The 20,358-nt window shown below is 33.3% G+C and overlaps 1 protein-coding gene across 3 annotated transcripts in view; it reads right to left on the bottom strand.

Annotated features, from left to right (window-relative positions):
* The window catches only part of LOC126887160 (transcription factor AP-2-epsilon), a 311,642-nt gene that overhangs the window by 144,253 nt on the left and 147,031 nt on the right, over positions 1 to 20,358 (bottom strand). The window contains exon 1 of one of the 3 annotated variants that reach the window (XM_050654523.1): positions 9,645 to 10,049. The exons of 1 other annotated variant lie outside the window; for it this stretch is intronic. In XM_050654523.1, coding sequence (XP_050510480.1) covers positions 9,645 to 9,851 — 207 coding nt within the window. In that variant the 5' untranslated portion in view covers positions 9,852 to 10,049. Of the gene's footprint in view, positions 1 to 9,644; positions 10,050 to 20,358 lie in introns of those variants that run through there. One more of the 3 variants, XM_050654524.1, reaches the window with a different exon arrangement.

Here is a 20,358-nt window from a genome sequence, read left to right as displayed (position 1 = left end):
TTTTTTACTAATTAATAAAATATTTTTGTCGTTTTTTCTTCTTCTTTTTTTCTTGGAGTTATATTACTACGGGCCCTTTTAGGGTTAAATTTTATTAAGAATGTCGAATCTCTGAGTTGTAGATTCTAGACCTAAAAATATTAAGATTTAACTAAAATCTCTTAAATAAAATGTGGCTACTTACTGAGTTACAGGGCGTTTTATTTAAAAATTTAAAAATTATTTTTACCATGTACTTTAAAACTATTTGACGTATCCTTATCATACTTGGCAGAAAGTGTAGCTATTATACACCCTACTAAATTGTGATTAATAAACGTTTCTAGCTAGTGCCAGAGGCGTACGACAGGGGATAGTGAATGATTGACCCTTCCCAAATTCTACGCCACTGAGTGAATTACTATTTTAACGAAATTTTTCGATTCTCCAATACTTTGTATGTAAATAACTTTATTGGTATCGATAAAGTCATCAGTTTGAGAGATATTGGAAGTTTAAAATGAATGAATGAATGAATCAAAATAACTATGCCTTTAATTAACTTTTTAAAAGACAGCAAATTATCATTATAATTCCCTTAAACATTTTTAATTAATACCTTTTAGTTGTTATCTTTATTTTAAACCTGTTTTGTATAACTTGATAACTTGTATTCCTTATGTGTCTGGCAATATGACGGTAAGTCTAAGCCAAAAAAAAAACTATGCCGTTTCATTTTTAACGTCCAATATCTCGAAAACTAATGACTTAATCGGTACCAGTAAAGAGTATATTATTTACATAGAAAGTATTAGAGAATCGAAAAATTTCGCTAAAATAGTAATTCCCTCAGTGGCGTAGAATTTGGGAAGGGTCAACCATTAACTATCCCCTGTCGTACGCCTCTGGTAGTAGCTAGAAACTTTTGTTTATCACAATTTAGTAGACTGTATAGTACCCAGTATCCACACTTTCTGTCAAGTATGATAAGGATACGACAAACAGTTTGAAAGTACTTGGTAAAAATATTTTTTAAATTTTTAAATAAAACACCCTGTAACTCAGTAAGTAGCCACATTTTATTTAAGTGATTTTAGACCAATCTTAATATTTTTAGGTCTAGAATCTACAACTTAGAGATTCGACATCCTTAATGAAACTTAACCCTAAAAGGGCCCGTAGTAATATAACTCCAAGAAAAAAAAAGAAGAGGAAAAAAAGACAAAAAAATTTGTTAATTAGTGAAAAATTCCCAGGAATCCAATTATCGAAACGGTATTTCAAAATGTTTAATCCCCGCGACGATATTAAAAAAAACAAATTATAAACAAATTTGAATAATTTTCAAATGCCATTTTAGGGGGAAGTTTAATTGAAATTTGAATTTATCGATACATTTATCGAAAATATACAAGAAAATAAAAATAATAAGATTTAATACAGGTAAATACTTCTTTGGCAACAACCGCGTTTTTGCAATTGAAAATAGAGTAACATTTAATAAACAAGTTCAATATCTCAAAAAATATTAAATATTTTTGGACCAATTTTTTTTGATTAATACTGATAACATAGCGCAACTTCTCCTGTAAAATAAGATATTTTATAGTGCTTATTTAAAACGCTAAAAATAATTTTTTGCAAATTTGTTTTTAAAGTTTTATGTATAATTATTTAAATAAATAGGGGGTCAAATTTAATTTTGTAAGTCTGATGTGAAAAATTTACACTTCAACTTTCCAGAAAACAGTCCTATACACCTTCATTAGTAATTGAATGACCTCAGCAGTTAAAAAAGTAAGTTTTTTGCAAAAATGACCCCTTTTTAATTATTTAAATAATGATCCCCTTGTATGATTTGGATACTTTCTTGAAAATATCTTTTGTACCCACCTAGACTTTGATATAAAATTTGTTTCAACCTGTACGAATGTACATTTTGATTTACATGTAGCGTAATTTTATTTTACTAGACTATAGGTCCTAGTTTTGATTCAAAAAGCATATAGAATAGGTAATAAAAAATGAGCTTAAATGAGCGCTCTACATCATTTTTGGTGACGAATTTAGATTTCTCATCCCAAAAAACACCTACTTACCGAATTTCGTGTTATTATCCGATGCCTATTAGGAAATATACAAGAATAAATAAAATAAAAGTTTAACGTTGGCACCCTGTATTTCGGTTATTATCAACTTTCGTAATAAGGTAAGTTAGCTTAAATCGACCATTCTTTATCAAACACCCTGTACATAAACACACTTCTTCAAATTTCAGGAATACGTTCAAGTTTTGTAAGTAGAAATATCTCTAAATAACAAGAAATAGTCTTGTGTAACAATATAATAATACTAACTCACAATGAATAAATTATTCTGATATAATTACTATCTCTGTCTGCTTAATAATCATTTTAAATTATTCCACTTCAAATATTTATTTTTCAATTATATTTCAAACCTTCCAATTTTGGCATTAAATCAGAATGTATCATATCAGTCAGCATAAACATTCTTTTGTTTATGCGACGATCTGATTCATTTGGAAGCATCCAGAATTATAACAAAAATATTTATTTTGAATTAAAATTATGTTTATGAAGAATTAGTACATAGGAAATTTAATACGTTATTAGATTGGTGCAAATCAGCTGACCGGCCGTTTAAAAAAATGACCTGCACTAAAAAGCATCAGACCTACATCAACAAAAAATGCGTTTTTAACTTCAGCACATTTCTGTGCAAAAAAATAGCCAGCCTGAAAGATCAAACACTCAACAAAAACAACGAGTATTCAGATTAAACACAAATATATTGTTCTATTTTTAAAATGTCGTTTAAAATTTTGAATTTTCTTTTAAATTTTCGAATTTTTCTAAACATTTTTAATATGTAATCAAATTTATACGTCTTTATACTAATTGCATTAAAGAATTAAAACAAAAACAATTTCTTCTTTTTATTTTTAAATTTCCCGATTCCCGGGAAATCCAAATTACCGACTCCCGATTCCCAGGAAATCAAAAGGGGCCGGGAAAATGGAGCTCTATTAACTACAAGAATTTTAAGCGCAGCATTCAGCAGCCTGAAAATCAGTTCTTCTCGAACACCAGGAACAAATAGAATTAGTCTGTCTTGACACTGGCACGAGTGACTTTTCCGAAACGTCGTCAAAACAATGATTTTTCTGAAAATCAAAATTAGTCCATGCAGAGCCAAATCCGGAAAATCACAGAAATCATAATAATATGTGATACTGTATGTGATAACCTTGGAAAGTGCTACGTGCGAAACCAATCGCTTAACTAACCGACAAATCTAAATTACCATTAACGATTTTTGTATCTATTTGTATATCTTTCCTGTGTAATAATCTTTAATGGCCAAAACGATTTTAATATCGTTACAATTATATCCTCGACAATTTTCCTACAACATATCGTTAGGCACCTGTTCTATAGAACGTAGGTATTTCATTCAAGCTGAGATGAATTCCAGTCCTAAATAGGGCAGTCAATGAGGGTATCTGGCTCCGAATTCCATCCTACTACATCGATTTACTTGATATTTTCACAGTAAGTAGGGAATAGCTCAAGAAACAAACTCTAACCTATGCCGATGTGCGCTTTTATCTTGGGGGGTGGTTTCCACCCCTTCCCGGGGGTGAAAAATGTTTTCGTTAAAATAGCCACGGAAAAGGCTAGAGAACCTAATTTTAAGCAAAACGGCAGTGAAGCGGTAACGATTAATTTCATTTAAGTTGCTAATTGGGGGGTGATCTTCCTGATTTTTTTTGCCAAAACAAAAGGGACCAACTTTATTTTGAGCGTAACTAGCTTACATTTGATGCTAGAAATTTTTTTTATAAAAACAAATAAAGCTTTTTTTAAACACTTTAAAAAAGTTGTAATGTGTTTTCTCCAAGAATGCTTCATTATTTGGATATTTCACATTGAATTATTCTATTTGGAATTTTTCGAATATGAACCTATTTTTCATTAGCTATAACTCTGCTTTTGCTAGGTATAGAGACCTAATATATACACCGTTTTGTTCACTTTTTGATAATCTATAGTTTTGCTAAGAATATTTTTTTCGACAAAATGATTACGTTTTGAGTTGTTTGCGAAAAACCGTCTAAAAACGTGGTTATTTTGTTGAAAAATGAACATATTCACTTGCAAATAACTCGAAAAGTATTGATTTGGTGGAAAAACTCTATAGAACAAAAGTTGCTTAAAATGATCAGTTTATCCATTTCGGGACTTAATCTTGGACATATATTTTTTCACCCCCGAGATTAGGTGAAACTCACCCCCGAGATGGGGTAAAACTCACCCCCGAGATGGGGTAAAACTCACCCCCAGGGCAAAAGCACACATCGGCACCATATCACTTTTTTTTTCTTTGACATGTTAGCTATGCGTATGCCAAATTTCATGTCAATCCAAGCGGTCCTTTAAAATTTACAGCAAAAACCGTGAAAGAATGTACTACAGTTTTTTCTTGAATTTTAGACTTTGTTAGGGGGGAAATAACACTAGGGGACCACTGCAACAAACTGAAATAATAAAATATTTCTACGCAATATGATATTACAAACAGTCAAAAACATAATGTGAAATAGTTATTTTCCTAACTAGTGCGGAAAGTGATACTTTCACGCACGAGACTGCCGTTGACCCGAATGACGCGATAGCGGAGTTCCAGCAAGCAGTCGAGTGCGGGGAAGACACTTTCCGCATGAGTTAGGAACAATATTTTTTCTAGGGCCGTACGTTTGGAAAAAAGCCACAAAAATAGAGTTATATCAATTTTTATTTAGAAGTGAAAATATACAAATTAATTCTTTGACAAGGTTGTCAAAATCAAACTTTCAATATAATGGGTTACCACGACGACGATATTGGTTTCCATGACGACGATTCAAAACCATTGCAATTGTCTACTGATCTGACTTTTTAATATTATGTCAAAATAATTTTATTTCATCGAATTATCGCGCTAATTTCATTAAAACATGAACACAATAAAATAAATTTGAAATAAATTAGTAAATAATATCTAAATATTAGTTTATTGCATGTATTAAAATATATTATAATGCCATATTAAAAGGTATTTTACTTTCACGCCGTGCGGGAAAGTGCAACTTTCGGAAACAAAATGCGTGCGTGAAAGTGGCTCTTTTAGCACGGCCGTAGAAAAATTACATTTCTACACTTTTTTAACACCAAAATTCTTTTTATTTTTCCTGTAGTGTTTTTTGAGGATACATTTTGCACTTAAACCATCGATATATTAACATACCGATTCTTAGAAAAGATGCACCGCCAAGCACAGCACAACTCATTTGAACATAAAATTCATTCATTGATCAAGTTATTTATGCGTTTTACACGGTTTGAAACGTTTGTCTCGAAAACACCGCCACGAAGTGACATCGCACTCCGAGATGAGAACAGGTAGAGAAATACCGTCCCATTAAAAGCTGCCCCAGGTAAACTGGGGAACCCTCCCGCAGGGTATGCTTCAGATATCGTAAGACGTTGCCACGTTTAATCAACGTTTTTTATCCGACAGGTACAAAATTCAACACAGAAAGAAGAATATTTATAAGATTATCATTAATTTAGAAAGATAGGTGAATTATTAAGGTAAAAAATTATAATGCAAATATGTATACAAAAAACCATCAAATTTATTTCTCAATAATATACATAAATAGTACTGCTTTGTACTATTTAGGGGGGGGGTTACCAGTGGCTCTGTGGGAAAATTTTTAAACATTAGGGTTAAAATGACGAGTTTCAAAAACGATAAGATATCGTTATTAAAGTATAGTTATTTGTCTATTAGCAACGAAAAATCAGCAATTCTCTTTAATTTTTCGGGGGAGGGGGCAGCATGGCCCCCTCTCTGGATCCGCTCTGGGCTCTATAATGTTTTTTTTGGGTTTTGAAATAAAGAAGTAAAGGACATTTTTTGAAAGGAAAAACCAGCAGATGACCTAAGAAACTTCGGCAGTATAAAGATTATAAAAATCTTCCGTTCAGGAGAGAAATTAAATCGCATAGGCCATATAGAGCATTTAGAGACATCCAAAGTACACAAATCGAATACGATAAGAAATTTGTGCCTTTGGGGAAGACTGATGAACCCTAAGATACGGTCTCCTACAAATGAACGTTAAGAAAACCAAGTTCATGATTATTATCTAAGCAATTTACAGTAAGAAGGTTAGATATCGAGAAAAAAACAAGTAGCAATAATGAATAACTACAAATAGGTATCTGGGAACCTGGGTAAATGAAAAAAATCACCAAGGTAGAGAAATCAGGACACGCATTGAGTTTGCAGAACAAGCATTTATAAAATGTGTGTTAATTGAGACCTTCTCTGGAGCTGAGAAATAGAGCCTTAAGATGCTATAACGTGTTCTTGACTTTGCTGTATGGAATGGAAAGCTGGACACTAAAAGTGGATAATATAAAGAAGTTGGAAGAATGTGAGATGTGTTATAGAACGATTTTGAAAATACCATGGCTTTGAGTTACAAATTTAGAAGTGTTGCTAAATGATTGTGAGTTTATAAAGAACATCAAAACAAGAAAGCTGGAATATTTAGGTCAGTCACGTTACCAGGAGGTGCGAAATATAAGATATTAAGGCTTATAATGTAAGGTAACATTGAGGGCAAAAGATCCATAGAAAGATGAAGAATTTCCTGGCTGAGAAACCTAAGAGTGTGGTATAGTTGCAGCTCAGTAGATCTTTTCAGAGCAGCCGCCAATAAGGTACGGATAGCTGTGATGACAGCCAACCTTCGATAGAAGAAAGACCTACAAGAAGAAGATCTTATTTTCATGCCATCTCCTCGACGAAGGTTGGCAATCATCATTGCTATTCTAACTTTTGACACTACAGTCTGAAAGTGTTGAGTTGAGCTGCATCCAAACCATTTCCTGAGGTTTCTCAGCCAGGACATTTTTCTTCTACCTATGCTGCGCTTTCGTTGAATCTCTCCTGCATTATTCATTTTAGGAGTTTATATCTTTCACCACGTGTTATATGACCCAAATATTGGGTGGAATGAATAAAACGTAGTACCTGCTAATGCTGCAAGTATGTACTACATTTTTGAAGATTTTACTACACTTACAAAGCATTTGTAAGTGTAGTAATGCTTTGTAAGTGTAGTAAAATCTTCAAAAGGGCAGTACACACTTAAAGCATTAGCAGGTACTACGTTTTATGCATTCCACCCATTGTAGTTTTCTTATTTTGATGGAATCCAGTATCTCCCTGCTGTGCTCTATTCTTCTTAGTAAGTACTTCCTCATTGGTTATTTTGTCTGTCCAGGAGATTCTCAGCATTCTTCGATATGTGGAAACTACTCACGTACAACAACAAACCAAAAGAACTAAAACTACCCTGCTTTTTAAAGTACTCCACAATATAGCAATAAAGAAAATTAGTAGAATAAGTGAAAATAGTCAATAGCAATAATAGCCAAATAGTAATAATAGTCAAAACAACGAAACACAACAACTATCAGATCACTATGAAGAAGAACAATTGATTGACTGATGAAGACACAATTTGACAAATTCAAGGTTTAGCATTACAAAAAAAACAAGTAATATGCAGGGCCTATTTTACCACTAGGCCCGTAAGGCACCTGCCTCGGGCCCGCATTTTAATGGGGCCCGGAAAAATCACCAAAAATTTTTTATTTTTATTACAATAACAAAATAAATTTTCAAAATTCTTTCATTTTACGAACAGGAAATGATAAATGATGACTCCACTGTTGATTTTCAAGCGACTTCACCTGTCACAAGTACATCTCCGTCATCTCCTGAAGATGTAAGGGACATACAGAAAAATGACAAAATAGTGTGCCATTTTATGATATTTATTGATGCCCCTTTGACTGAGAAATGCCTGATACTTTTTGGAAAATTTACATTTTTAATGTTTTTTTAGCCTCCTGAAAATTTTCAAAACATGGATCTAGCCGGTTTTGATTCTATAGGCCTCAAATATAAATAATCGACCGAATCAATACATTGATAATATTAGTGAATGTGTTACACAACTGGATAATAATAAAACCAGACATTTGCAAAGTGTAATTTTTTATGACATGAAAGCTAATGGAGAAAAATTCTTCGTGAATGGTTAGTGTACAGTCCTAAATGTAGTTACGTTTGTAAACTGATTTCCACGAAAATTATTATTTTTCTAACTTTTGAAAGGTATACTTAATGACTGAAAAAATATTAATAGGATAGTTATTCATCATATTCAGAATATTCATCATATTCATATTCAGAATATATTTCATCAATTGGTACGTTAGTCAAGAGAAGTAGCATAGCAGGAAAAATTTTAACATTAATGGAAAAAAGTTATTTAGAAGAAAAGGCACATTGGAGAAACCCTTTTCAACGAATAACAGCAATAGCAACCATTAAATTTTTGTCAAAGAACGGTCTATCCTTTTATGGTTCAACAATTAATTATTTACAAAAGGAAATGACATATATACAGTATATCGCATTTTAGACGAAGACAGCCATACATTTTGGCTATCAAAATAAATACAAATGTGAAGTTTTGTACAGTTGCAGGTTGAATGTTCACACTTTTGAAGATACTCAGCTGAAATTTAAATTTTAAACGCAGGTTACTGCGACCTGCGACTCCAAAAACAGGGTAAAATTTCGATATTTTGCTGCCAGTTAGAAATATCGGAAAAGTTATTTGAAAAAGATGTTCCAAATATTATTCTAACGCCGCGTACCAAATTTCATAACAAAATTCGCACTTTTAGTTTTTTTCATTATTTGTAGTCAGGATCCTAAAACTTAAAATTGTTTGGCCTGAGATGCATCACGGGACAGGCGAATTTTAGGGTCCTGACTACAAATACTGAAAAAACTACAAGTGCGAATTTTGTCATGCAATTTGGTATGTGGGGTTAAAATAAGATTTGGAAGTACTTTTTCAAATAACTTTTTCCGATATCTAGCTAACGCGAAGTAAAATACAATAGAAAAATTACCCTGTTTGTGAATTCGCAGTAAGCCGCGATTAAAATTTAAATTTCAGTTGAGTATCTTAAAAAATGTGAACCTTCAACCTGTATGACTGTAATAATAAACAACGTTTAATTGTTTTTAAATTTTATTTATTGTTAATAAAAATTTAAACTTAAAAAAGTTATTAGTATTATTAAGTCATATTTAGGGGCCCGAAAATTGTGTAGTGCCTCGGGCCTGATTTGAAGTAAAATAGGCTCTGGTAATATGACATAATATGACTAATTACCTATAAATAAACAAGAAATGATATCTGAATATTAGAAGTATTTGCACATTTTACTTTCGTTTATGCTTAAAATTTTTATAAGAATCAAAATCGGAATAAAAATAGTGGGGACGTAGTTTTAACGGCTGTAATATTTTAAAATTTACTGATAGCATTTCAAATTTAGGATACACGTCATTTCAAATAAACTAAGTTTTAAAAAACAGTAAAAGTGCCTAGTACAAACTAGAAAGTGTAAGGTAAAAAGTCACTGTACCATTTAGTAATCTTTTAAATTTAAACCTAATTTTAAAAATGTAAGAAAAGATAATTGGTGTATCAAACGTACCTCATCATCTCCATTCTCGTGGTGGTCAGCATGCTCCTCCATAAGCACAAAATCAACATCGTTGTTATTGTTTTTCACATTTAAATCAGGCGACCGTCGTCCAACGTCGTTAACAATGATCCTGTTTCTCTTCCTACGGGAATTTAACAAATCAACCGTCAACTGGTCACTAGCCAGGGAATCGGGGGAGTCTGGATGACTGTCCATATTCAGAGGAGGCACATTTTTCGTATTAGTGAAAAGAGAAGAAGAACGAACGATTTGATTGTAAGAAAGCTCGAGGCAAACTGACGTCTTCTGGTGCCCGCGAGCTAGTGGTCACTAGAGGGGGACGAAGGGTACCCGCAGCGGTACCAGGACCGGACGACCCATACTTTCGTCCACGGTCAAGGTAGTACCGACGGTCGAGTACCAGAGATGCTGCGCGGCTGTGAACCGTAGAGGAATTAAATTATTGGGTTTCGCTGCGTATCTATCGTAGGAATCTCTTATTTTCAATTGTTGCAATGTGCAAATTAATTTTTATTTAACATTTTTATTTCAAGAAACGTAGTATACGGTTTTAATTAATCGTTGTAAAACGGTTTATTTTTTTATACAATAGGTATTATTGAAAAATAATGCAGTTACATTTGATTTTAAATTAATAATAAATGTTTGATAAATAATTAACAATTTTAGGTAAAAAATGCATTACAAAAAGCATGGCGCAAATTTTATTTAAATTTTTATGTATGTATCGGTTTTAGAACGTCTTTCGACGTTGTCCGATGCCTAACTTCCACGTCATTCTATCATCCCATTGGCCATCTCTAAGATCCCTTGTACTCATTGCTTTGGTTTCCCCTTCTTTCCATGTCTTTTTGGGGGGTCTTCCTCGTTTTTTGCGGTTTGGTGGTACCCACTGCATGATCTTTTTGGGCAATCTTGTGTCTTCCATTCTTTGAACATGACCATACCAAATCAACTGTTTCCTCTCAATGTCTGTTGTTAAGTAACCATCTATTCCAATTCGTCGTCTTATTTCCTCATTTCGAACTCTTTCCCTATATATACTACGGGATATACCTAACGATCTTCTAAACACATCCATTTCTACAGCTTCTAATGTTTTCCTGTTGTTCTCGGTTATTCTCCAAGTTTCTGCTCCGTAAAGTAGGCTGCTTTTAGTAAGTGTTTCATAGATATTGTATTTTCGCTGTATTCCTATTTCGGAGCTCCAAAGTATTCCATTTAGGCAGCCAATTGTTCTTCTAGCTTGTGTTACTCTTTTCTTTATTTCCTCATCGTCTTTTCCCGTTCTATCGAAGATTACTCCCAGGTACGTGTATTCACTACAGGATGTGATTTGTTCATTATCATCTAGTTCGATATTGGATAACTCAGCTCCTATGGGTAGGTATTTAGTTTTTTCCACATTAATTTCCAAGCCCCACTGTTCATATTCCTCCTTTAGTTTTCTTGCCATATACTGTAGGTCGTCTTTATCATTAGCTATGATGACTTGGTCATCAGCAAATTGTAAGGTATATAAACAAACCTCTCCGAGGTCTATACCCATACCGTGGCATTTACGTTTCCACTGGTTTAGTGCTTTTGCAACATATATCTTGAACAAAGTTGGTGAAATACAGCAGCCTTGGCGCAGTCCCTTGTTAACTATGAACTTTTTAGATAGTGTGTTGCCAATTTTTACTTGTGATGATGTGATGAAGAATTTTCATATATATTTTTTAAGGCTTTGACTAGAGTGTAGCTGATGTTAGTTTTTTGTAGTGATTTCCACAATTTAGTCACAGGAACGCTGTCGTATGCTTTACGGAGGTCAACAAACATGAGATGGGTCTCTTGATTGGTTGCTGATTTTTTTTCAATTAATTGTTTTAGGCAGAAGACATTATCTGTGCAAGTCCTTCCAGCGCGGAAACCAGCCTGTTCTTCTTATTTAAATTTTTATCCATATGAAAAAGATAGTTGCAAATATACGAGTCTATTGTGTTTTTTGGTATCTTCTTCTTCTTTTTAGACATGACTGTCTGTTTTTTCAAATTGCCTCCAGTAAGTTGTCCCTCCATCGTTTTCCTGGTCTTTCCACTGATTGCTTTCCTATTGCGGAACCGTCTCTTGTCGTTCTTACTACTCTATTTGTTATCATTCGGCTCATGTGGTCATTCCATTCTACTCTTCTGTTTCTTATCCAGGTATTTCCCAGTCCCTATCCAGTTATTTTGTTCACCTTGCATCTCCGTCGTATATCTGTACTTCTAGCTTTGTACCATAGGGTCTTACCATTGATTATTCGAAGGGGTTTCATCGCTGCTGTTTCTAGAATTCTTTTTGTTCTCTCTTTAGCAGGTCGTGTTTTTGCCGCTCATGTAATTATTGGTCTGATGACTGTTTTGTAAATTCTGCCTTTCATTTATTATCCGATATTGTTATTTCTACATATTCCTTCATTCAGGCAACCTGCCGCTTTGTTTGCTGTATTCACTTGATCTTCCACTTATATTTCGAGCTTTTATGTGCACTGGCGAAGCGTCCATGTAACGACTGCTACCATTGGTAACAGTCAAAAATCTTGCAAATAAATATTTTATGACTACTGTGAAATAATTCCATTTAATTTTTTTTTTCAATAGAAATATGAGTGTTAATAGTAATTCACTAAAAAACCAACTACATAGACGAAAATATTGGCGAATTTATGCGACTCGGTTGCAGGTTAATGTTACCACTTTTAAATGTGGATACAAATGAAGGCCCATCGGCTATCGGTCGGACGGTCGAAGACGGCTCGTGTCTGAAAATTTTGAAAGGCGAAGGCGTAAGCGCGCTGTGGATATTAGTATTCTTGTTACCACTTTTTTGAATGGTTACAATGGTTACTTACCTATTACAGTGTGCGTGCAATTGAACATGATGTGTCATTGACAATTTTTTTTGAAATTTTTGACACTATGATTATCCAACTTAAAAATAGGTTTTCTAATTTAAAGCAAAACATTTTCAGATAGGGCCTTTCATCAATTTGTACAGCTATATGGACAAAAATTTGACACAGTAAAGTTAAAAAACAGAATTGACAGTCCTTTATAATGATCCAGATTATATTAAAAAATAAATGTACAAGATTGTATTAATATTTAACGTCTTCAGAACTTGATAATGCATTTCATGAACCCTTTAAATTGGCAAACCTATTTTTAATAGTTCTGGCTACAAGAGCATCCGTTGAAAGAAGTTTTTCAGCAATGAAACGGATTAAAACATGCCAAAGAAATACCCAATTGCAAGATCAAATGTCGTCATTTTCCCCAATTTTCATTTAGTAACGCTTTTTAAATGGATTAATGACAGAACCCTCTTTCTGCGATTCTGTTATTAACATTTTTCCAGATAAAATAAACAAAAACTTATATTTGCGAGGTTCTTTTAAACAAGATTTTTTACATCTGGGTTTGATAACACTTTAGAAAAAGTCACGCGTAGCCACTGGTTATCTGACGGCAGTAAAATGTGTTTTAAATTAAATAAATTACCTAATATTCTTCTTTTTGTGTCAATTAATTTAATTTAAAAAACATTTTTTGGACAACCTGTATACATAATTATGTTAATGTTTATATGTATTACTAAATAGCGAATTGAATAACCTTTCAAATGAGCTGGTACACAACACCAATTCTCATTAAAAGAAATCATGGATTACGTCATCACGTTCAGATGGATGACGTCACTAGTATGATATATAATATGTCAAAAAATCATAATTTTAAAATAAAAATCGTCCTGTTATTTATTTATTTATTCACGGGCAAGCCCTATTCAGATATAAATGTTACAGTGTTCTAAATTATATAACATAATTATACAATTATATAACATTAATGTTAACCAATTATATAACATAAATTATCATAATATAACATAGCAAAGTGGTTTGAGAGAAAATAATTCTATGAGTAGTACAGTTACAAAAAAGAAAAAAAAAAGAATAAAATAACATATAGGTCAGTATAATTACAAACAAAAGATATCACCTAAATCAATTCAGAAATGTTCCAAGGTATAACGGTCTTGAGTTATCTAATACATACATGTCATGTAACACTAATCACAATACAAAAGCTCTGGCCGAAAATATTAAAAAGTTAAAAAGTTGGGAAGAAATATGGTTTTTAAAGCGGGAAACTGATATATTAAAAATTTCGAGGTTATTTAATGAGTTAGCTAATCGAAGAGCTCTAGGAATAAATGTGTTGTAAGAATAATTGAATCTATGAAAAGAGACATAAAAGGTTTGCACTTGCCTAGTCGAACGACTGGGGACAAATAGAGATATTTTGGAGAGAAGCTCGGGGCAGTTACACAGCCCGTTGATAATTTTAAATAAAATTATTAAGTCTCTTTGTTTTCTGCGTACCTCAAGAGGAGGTAAGTTCAGTATGCGCTCTAATACAGAATAGTCGTAGTATACATGCATCTTAGTAGCAGTATATCTCAGAAAATTGTGTTGGACAGCCTCAAGTTTCAGTTTATGAGTAAAGTAATAGGGGGACCAAATTGTGGAACAGTAATCGAAATGAGATCTAACCAGGGAGAAATAAAGTGATTTAATAGCTGAGATGTTTGTAAAGTCTCTGGTGGTTCTTTTTATAAAGCCAAGCATCTTCATAGACTTCTGTATTGTATATCTATACACCTATCACACCTATAGATCCCTAGTTATAGAGACAGAATGTAAGGTCAGATTATTTATACTATATTCAAAGATGATTGGATGATGAGTTCGATGGAAACGAAGAATATGGCATTTGGAAGCATTCAAACACATACCATTTTGCATACACCAGTTAGATAGGCAATCAATATCACCTTGTAGACTAAGTGAATCAGCCTCACATGTGATTATTTTAAAACATTTTAAATCATCAGCGAATAACAAAGTTTCACTTACTTGGAAACAGGGTATTAGATCATTGATAAATATATTAAACAACAGAGGTCCCAAGTGTGATCCTTGTGGTACACCTGAGGTAACAGAGATGGTATGAGAATAGTGATGATTAACCCTGACAATTTGAGATCTTTGCGTAAGATAGCTCTTGAGTCTTGAGCCACTTCAATATAAGGCTATCAACTCCGTATAAATAAAGTTTATGAATCAAGAGCTCATGATTAACTTTGTCAAAAGCTTTGGAAAAGTCAGTATACACAGAGTCAACTTGTAAACCCCTCTCAAGAGCATCTGTCAAAAAATCAACATATGTTATGAGACCCAATTCTGCTGATTTTTTGGATGTAAATCCAAATTGTTGGGCCCCTATAATTGGCGAGAAGTCATAACTTAAATAATCGGAAATAATGCTCTCAAAAACTTTAGGAATAACACTAAGAATACAAATGGGACGATATTTACCTATAGCCGATTTTCGACCTGATTTATATATTGGAGTGACATAAAAGTTTTTCCAGTAGTCTGGAAATTCCCCTGTTAATAGAGACTTATTAAATATATAAAAAAGTGGGCGCGATAGAATGAAGCTGAATGTTTTAAGGAAAGTAGGGGGAATTCCATCAGGACCAGGACCTTTGTTGGTATTGAGTTCAGACAGTTTTTCTAGATTTTTGAAATTTGAATGTGATAATTAGACACATTAACCAAAGGTGAAATCTGAGTTACATGCGGATGTAAGGATTGGTTAGTATAGACGGAAGAGAATTGGTTAGCAAAAAGAGTAGCAATATCAGTTCCATTGAAGGCAGTACGATCTCCAAGAGTCATTGTATTAGGTATAGCGTTATTTTCTCTTTTACTACTTACAAATTTCCAAAAGGATTTAACGTTATTAACAATAGAATGTTCGGTACGTTGAATGTAATCAGCATAACACTGTCTTGATAAAAATTTACATCTAGTTCTTAAGTTACTAAATGTTATAGGATTTTTCCTAGTCACTGGCTTAAGAAATAACGAATTTATTCCTTTCATTTGCACCATACTGTATACTTGGGAGAAAAAATCAAACTGCCAAAACTTAACCTAAAGGCTGGTTTAAATAGAAAATTTTCTTTACCATAGGCAGCATTTGATCGATTACAAACAGTATTTAAATCAAACTTACCAAATATATTAAGGCAAAAATCTTCCAAGTACCTACGCATTGCCGGTTCTGACATAAGGAACTGAAATATGTGCTTTTTGCCCAACATAGCCCACAAACAACATCATAGCCCACATAAGTGACTCAGAGAGCTATTGAACGGAGAATGCTCAACATTAAGCTCAGTGATCACAAATCAAATGAAGAAATAAGAAGACGACCATAAGTAAAAGATGTAATAAAAAAAACGCTGTACTTAAACTGCCGTCAAACGGTCGTGCACTATAATGCCGTTAACAGCTATGACATCATGAAGCGTTTGACGGCATTTTCTTCGGATGCCGTTCGCTGGAAAAGAACTTATTAATACTAGAAGATTTTCTTATAAACGAAAAAGAAAACAAAGTGAAGTATAAAAACGTATTTTAATTATGGGTAATGATAAATACATAATTAAATTAATCTTTATTTTTTGTAAAACCTGTTGTAAACTAAGAAAAAAAATTAATTATAGAAATTTAATCCTTTCCTTGGAATGGAACCCTGGATTTATTTGGAAATGTTTTGGGGTTCCTTTTCTTTTTCTTTGGTAGAGTCCTATTGCTGTCAGGCCTTGTCCTTTTGGGCATTTCGTTTATTTACTGCCACTGGCATTTTAATTGTCGACAAAGCAACATCGTTCACTTGAAGAGTTTGGTGAGTAATAGGAAGTTGATTTTCTGGACTTGACTCTTTATATTCCCCTCTACGTTATCTACCCTACTTATCTCTTGACGAACCACCTCACCACACAGCTTATTTTCACTTTCAAATACAACTTCATCATTTCAATAATAACTTGCGTGTCATTTTCAAATACAACTTCATCATTACTTTCAATAATAACTTGCGTGTCATTTTCAAATACAACTTCATCATTACTGTCAATAATAACTTGCGTGTCATTTTCTTCTGTAACATCTATAGGGTGTAAGTAGAACAGCAGTATCATTGGCCCACGGTGTTTTGAGATTTTTTAATAGATTAAACCTTTGCTCAAATAACATGCCCGTACGTTGTGCAATACTACGCACAATAATGACACTTACCTAAGCCATTCAAGTTTTCCAAATTCAAACTTATTATTCCCACAATAATTAACAATTAGGTACAAATATAACGCTTGTAACTATATACTGAGACGGGCACTATAATAAAATAAGATAAGAGAAGAGAATCGTCAACTCGGGCATTAACTCACCACGTGTATATATGCTGAACTGCAAGTGAAAGCGAATGGCAGACGAAGAAAATGCCGTCAAACGCATCATACGAATGACGTCATAGCTGTTAACGGCATTATAGTGCAAGACCGTTTGACGGCAGTTTAAGTACAGCGTAAAAAAAATGGCATGTTAAAATGGAACTGGGCAGGATACATAGAATGGACGACAACCGTTGGACGAAGCGAATTCTTGAATGTCGACCAAGGGCAAGCAAAAGAAGTAGAGGCAGACCTCAAACAAGATGGACTGAGGACATCAAGCGAATGGCTGACCACGAATGGATGCAAAAACAGCGAACAGAATTGAATGGACACACCTAAGGGAAGATTACATCCGACTATGGATAGTATAGCTGTTGATGATGATGATGATTTACTCTAATCTGTTTACTATTTATTTACTCACATTAACCTCTTTTTGTTTTAAATGTTCTAAACGTCTTGGCAGATTATTTTGCAGACAGTTTGAACAGTTTACAGCAACTAATAAACAAAGCAAATGAAGTAAGTGAAAGATTTGGACTTCAAGATCATATCAAAAACTAAATTTATGATCATCAGCAAAAATAAAATTAGAGACGCCCAACTACTTATCAATAATACACCAGTGGACCGAGTAAAACGGTATAACTATCTTGGAACAAAAGTAAACGAACAATGGGATCACTCACAAGAAATAAAATGTAGAATATTGAAGGCTAGGAGTGCATTCAATAACATGGCCAAACTCTTTAAAAGCCACAACCTTGATCTGGAGATAAAATAAGGCTCCTACGATGTTATATCTTCTCAATATTGTATTACGGAGTTGAATCCTGGACACTCACTCAAGCAATGGAGAAAAAACTTGATGTCTTAGAGATGTGGCTATACAGGCGAATCCTAAGGATATCATGGACGGATAAGATAACCAACGCGACCGTATTACGAAGAGTGGGCAAAGAAAGAGAGGTGATGTATACCATTAAAAGGAGAAAGTTAGAATATCTTGGACACATAATGAGAAACGGCACTAAATACAGATTACTGAAGGTAATCCTTCAAGGTAAAGTATTCGGAAAGCGAGGAATTGGGAGAAGAAGAATATCATGGTTAAAGAACCTAAGGAAATGGTTCTCCACAACAACATCTAATATATTTAAAGCATCAGTTAATAAAATAATTATAGCCAGAATGATCGCCAATATTCGAAACGAATAGGCACTAAAAGAAGAAACGTCTTGGCATTCATTTTCTCAGGTAGCTGTATTAGTTTCCTCCGTGGATGTGTTAGTATACATTATAATTTTATAAGTTTAACAATTCTTATATTAGGTATTCTTAAGTGTTGTAACTGTACATATATTTAAAAGTTGTTACAAAGCGTTGTACATATGTATATTTTCTTATTAGCTTACTGCATACTAGATCGTAAAATTTTTTATAATTGACTTAACTTACGAAGACACCTTTAGTGCAGTCACTGAAGGTGGATATTACCTTCGATTTCGTTGAACCTTCATCGATTTTCATGAAAATTGGTGAGTGGTTAGCAGAGGAGAAAGCAGGAAAAGACCATGGAAATATTTGAAAGATGTTGAGAGGCAAGGAAAGAGGAAAACAAAAGATGCCCAAATAATCGACGAGGAAGGAAAACACTTCGAAACACAAGGAAAACTGGATGCAACCGCAAAAAGAATGACAGAAACACAGAGGCAAAATCAAAATATGTCAAATCAACAAACCATCGAAGAAGTCAACAACGAATACGACAGGATAACAAGAAGAAATAAAATTTTAGTAGAGGAAGAAGGTTACGTAAATCCAACGGAAGTTGCTAAAATCATAACATAATTAAAAGGAACCAGAGCTGAAAGGAACCAGGAATGAAAGGCATCTACAACGTAATACTCAAGGGACTACCGAAGAAAATGATATTACAATAATTATTGTACTACAGTTTTAGATTTTACCGGTATGGATACGTACCGGTTATACTCCGGCCCGGAAAACATTTTGAAAATATCATTTTGGCCCGCGCTTAAAAGTATTTGCCCACCCCTGGGTTAGAGGATACCACAGGGAACAAAACTGACATGATGCCAACTGGCGCTTTTACCTTGGAGGTGGATGTCATCCTATGTGATGTGTCATCCTAAAAAATTAATATTATTTTATTAAAAATAATCCCATAAATCCATAGAGGAATAAATTCTAAGCAAAATTTGTTATATAAACTATCTTCTACTTCTTCATGTGCCTTGTCCGTTGCGGAAGTTGGCTATCATCATAGCAATTTTAATTTTGTTTGCGGCGTTTCTGAATAACTCGATCGATGTTAGTCCAAACCATTGGCGTAAGTTTTGAAGCCATGACTGTCTTCTTCTTCCGGGTCCGCGTTTGCTTTCTATTTCACCCTGTATTATCAGTTGGAGTATATGATATCTATCATGTCTCATAATATGACCAAGGTAATCAAGTTTCTGTTTCTTAATTATTGTGAAAGAGATTTCTTTTTGTTTTCCCATTCGGCACAGTACCTCTACGTTGGTGATGTGAGTCGTCCAGGATATTTTGAGGATACGTCGATACACCCTCATTTCGAATGTGGGTGATTTCGAATTATATACTATATTAAAATAAATTAATACTTTTTTAGTTATTAAAGCAAAAATATTTTAATTTTTTGTGAACAATATGCATGTATTAAAGCGGTTTTTCATAAATTACTCAAAAAGTAATTAAAAAAAGATTTTAAAAATAGGTATCATTACCAAAATGGAAGATAATAAAAAAATCGGATAAATTCCTTACTTGAAAAAGCTTTTAGTATTATGTAATTCAAAATGAGTTATAGGTAATTGAATGTATACCCCATTCCACGAATATACGACCCTCTTAGATTATCTCAACAACGAATATTTTGCTGTGTAAAATAAGAAAAATGAAAGTAAATTGAAAATTACATTGCTATTTATTGGAATAATTATTAGAGCCATTTACTTTCGTACTTCCTATGTTGTACACTAAAATATTCGTTGTCGCGATAATCCAAGAGAGTCGTATATTCGTGGAATGACCCATATCTATATTTTTTCGGTGAGTACCTACTCAAAAATGTAAGTTACAGGAAAACGATGTTAGTTATAACATACACTTACTTAAAACTTGTCAAAGTAATCAGAAATATCTATCAAATGAGCTCCCGAAGAAGTTGATAGCATTACAATTTATGCTCCAATTTTTTTAAATTTATGCTCCAAAAATTTTTCCAAAAAAATGATATTTTTTTAGAATACCTAACCTAGAATACTTTTTTAAGAAACTTGAAACCTGAACGGTTTCAAGTTTCATGGGATATAAAATC

The sequence above is a fragment of the Diabrotica virgifera genome, chromosome 6 (assembly GCF_917563875.1).
Source record: "Diabrotica virgifera virgifera chromosome 6, PGI_DIABVI_V3a".
Lineage (NCBI taxonomy): Eukaryota > Metazoa > Arthropoda > Insecta > Coleoptera > Chrysomelidae > Diabrotica > Diabrotica virgifera.
The sequence above is the reverse complement of the archived record's forward strand: the minus strand, read 5'-3'. Positions and strand labels throughout refer to the sequence as shown.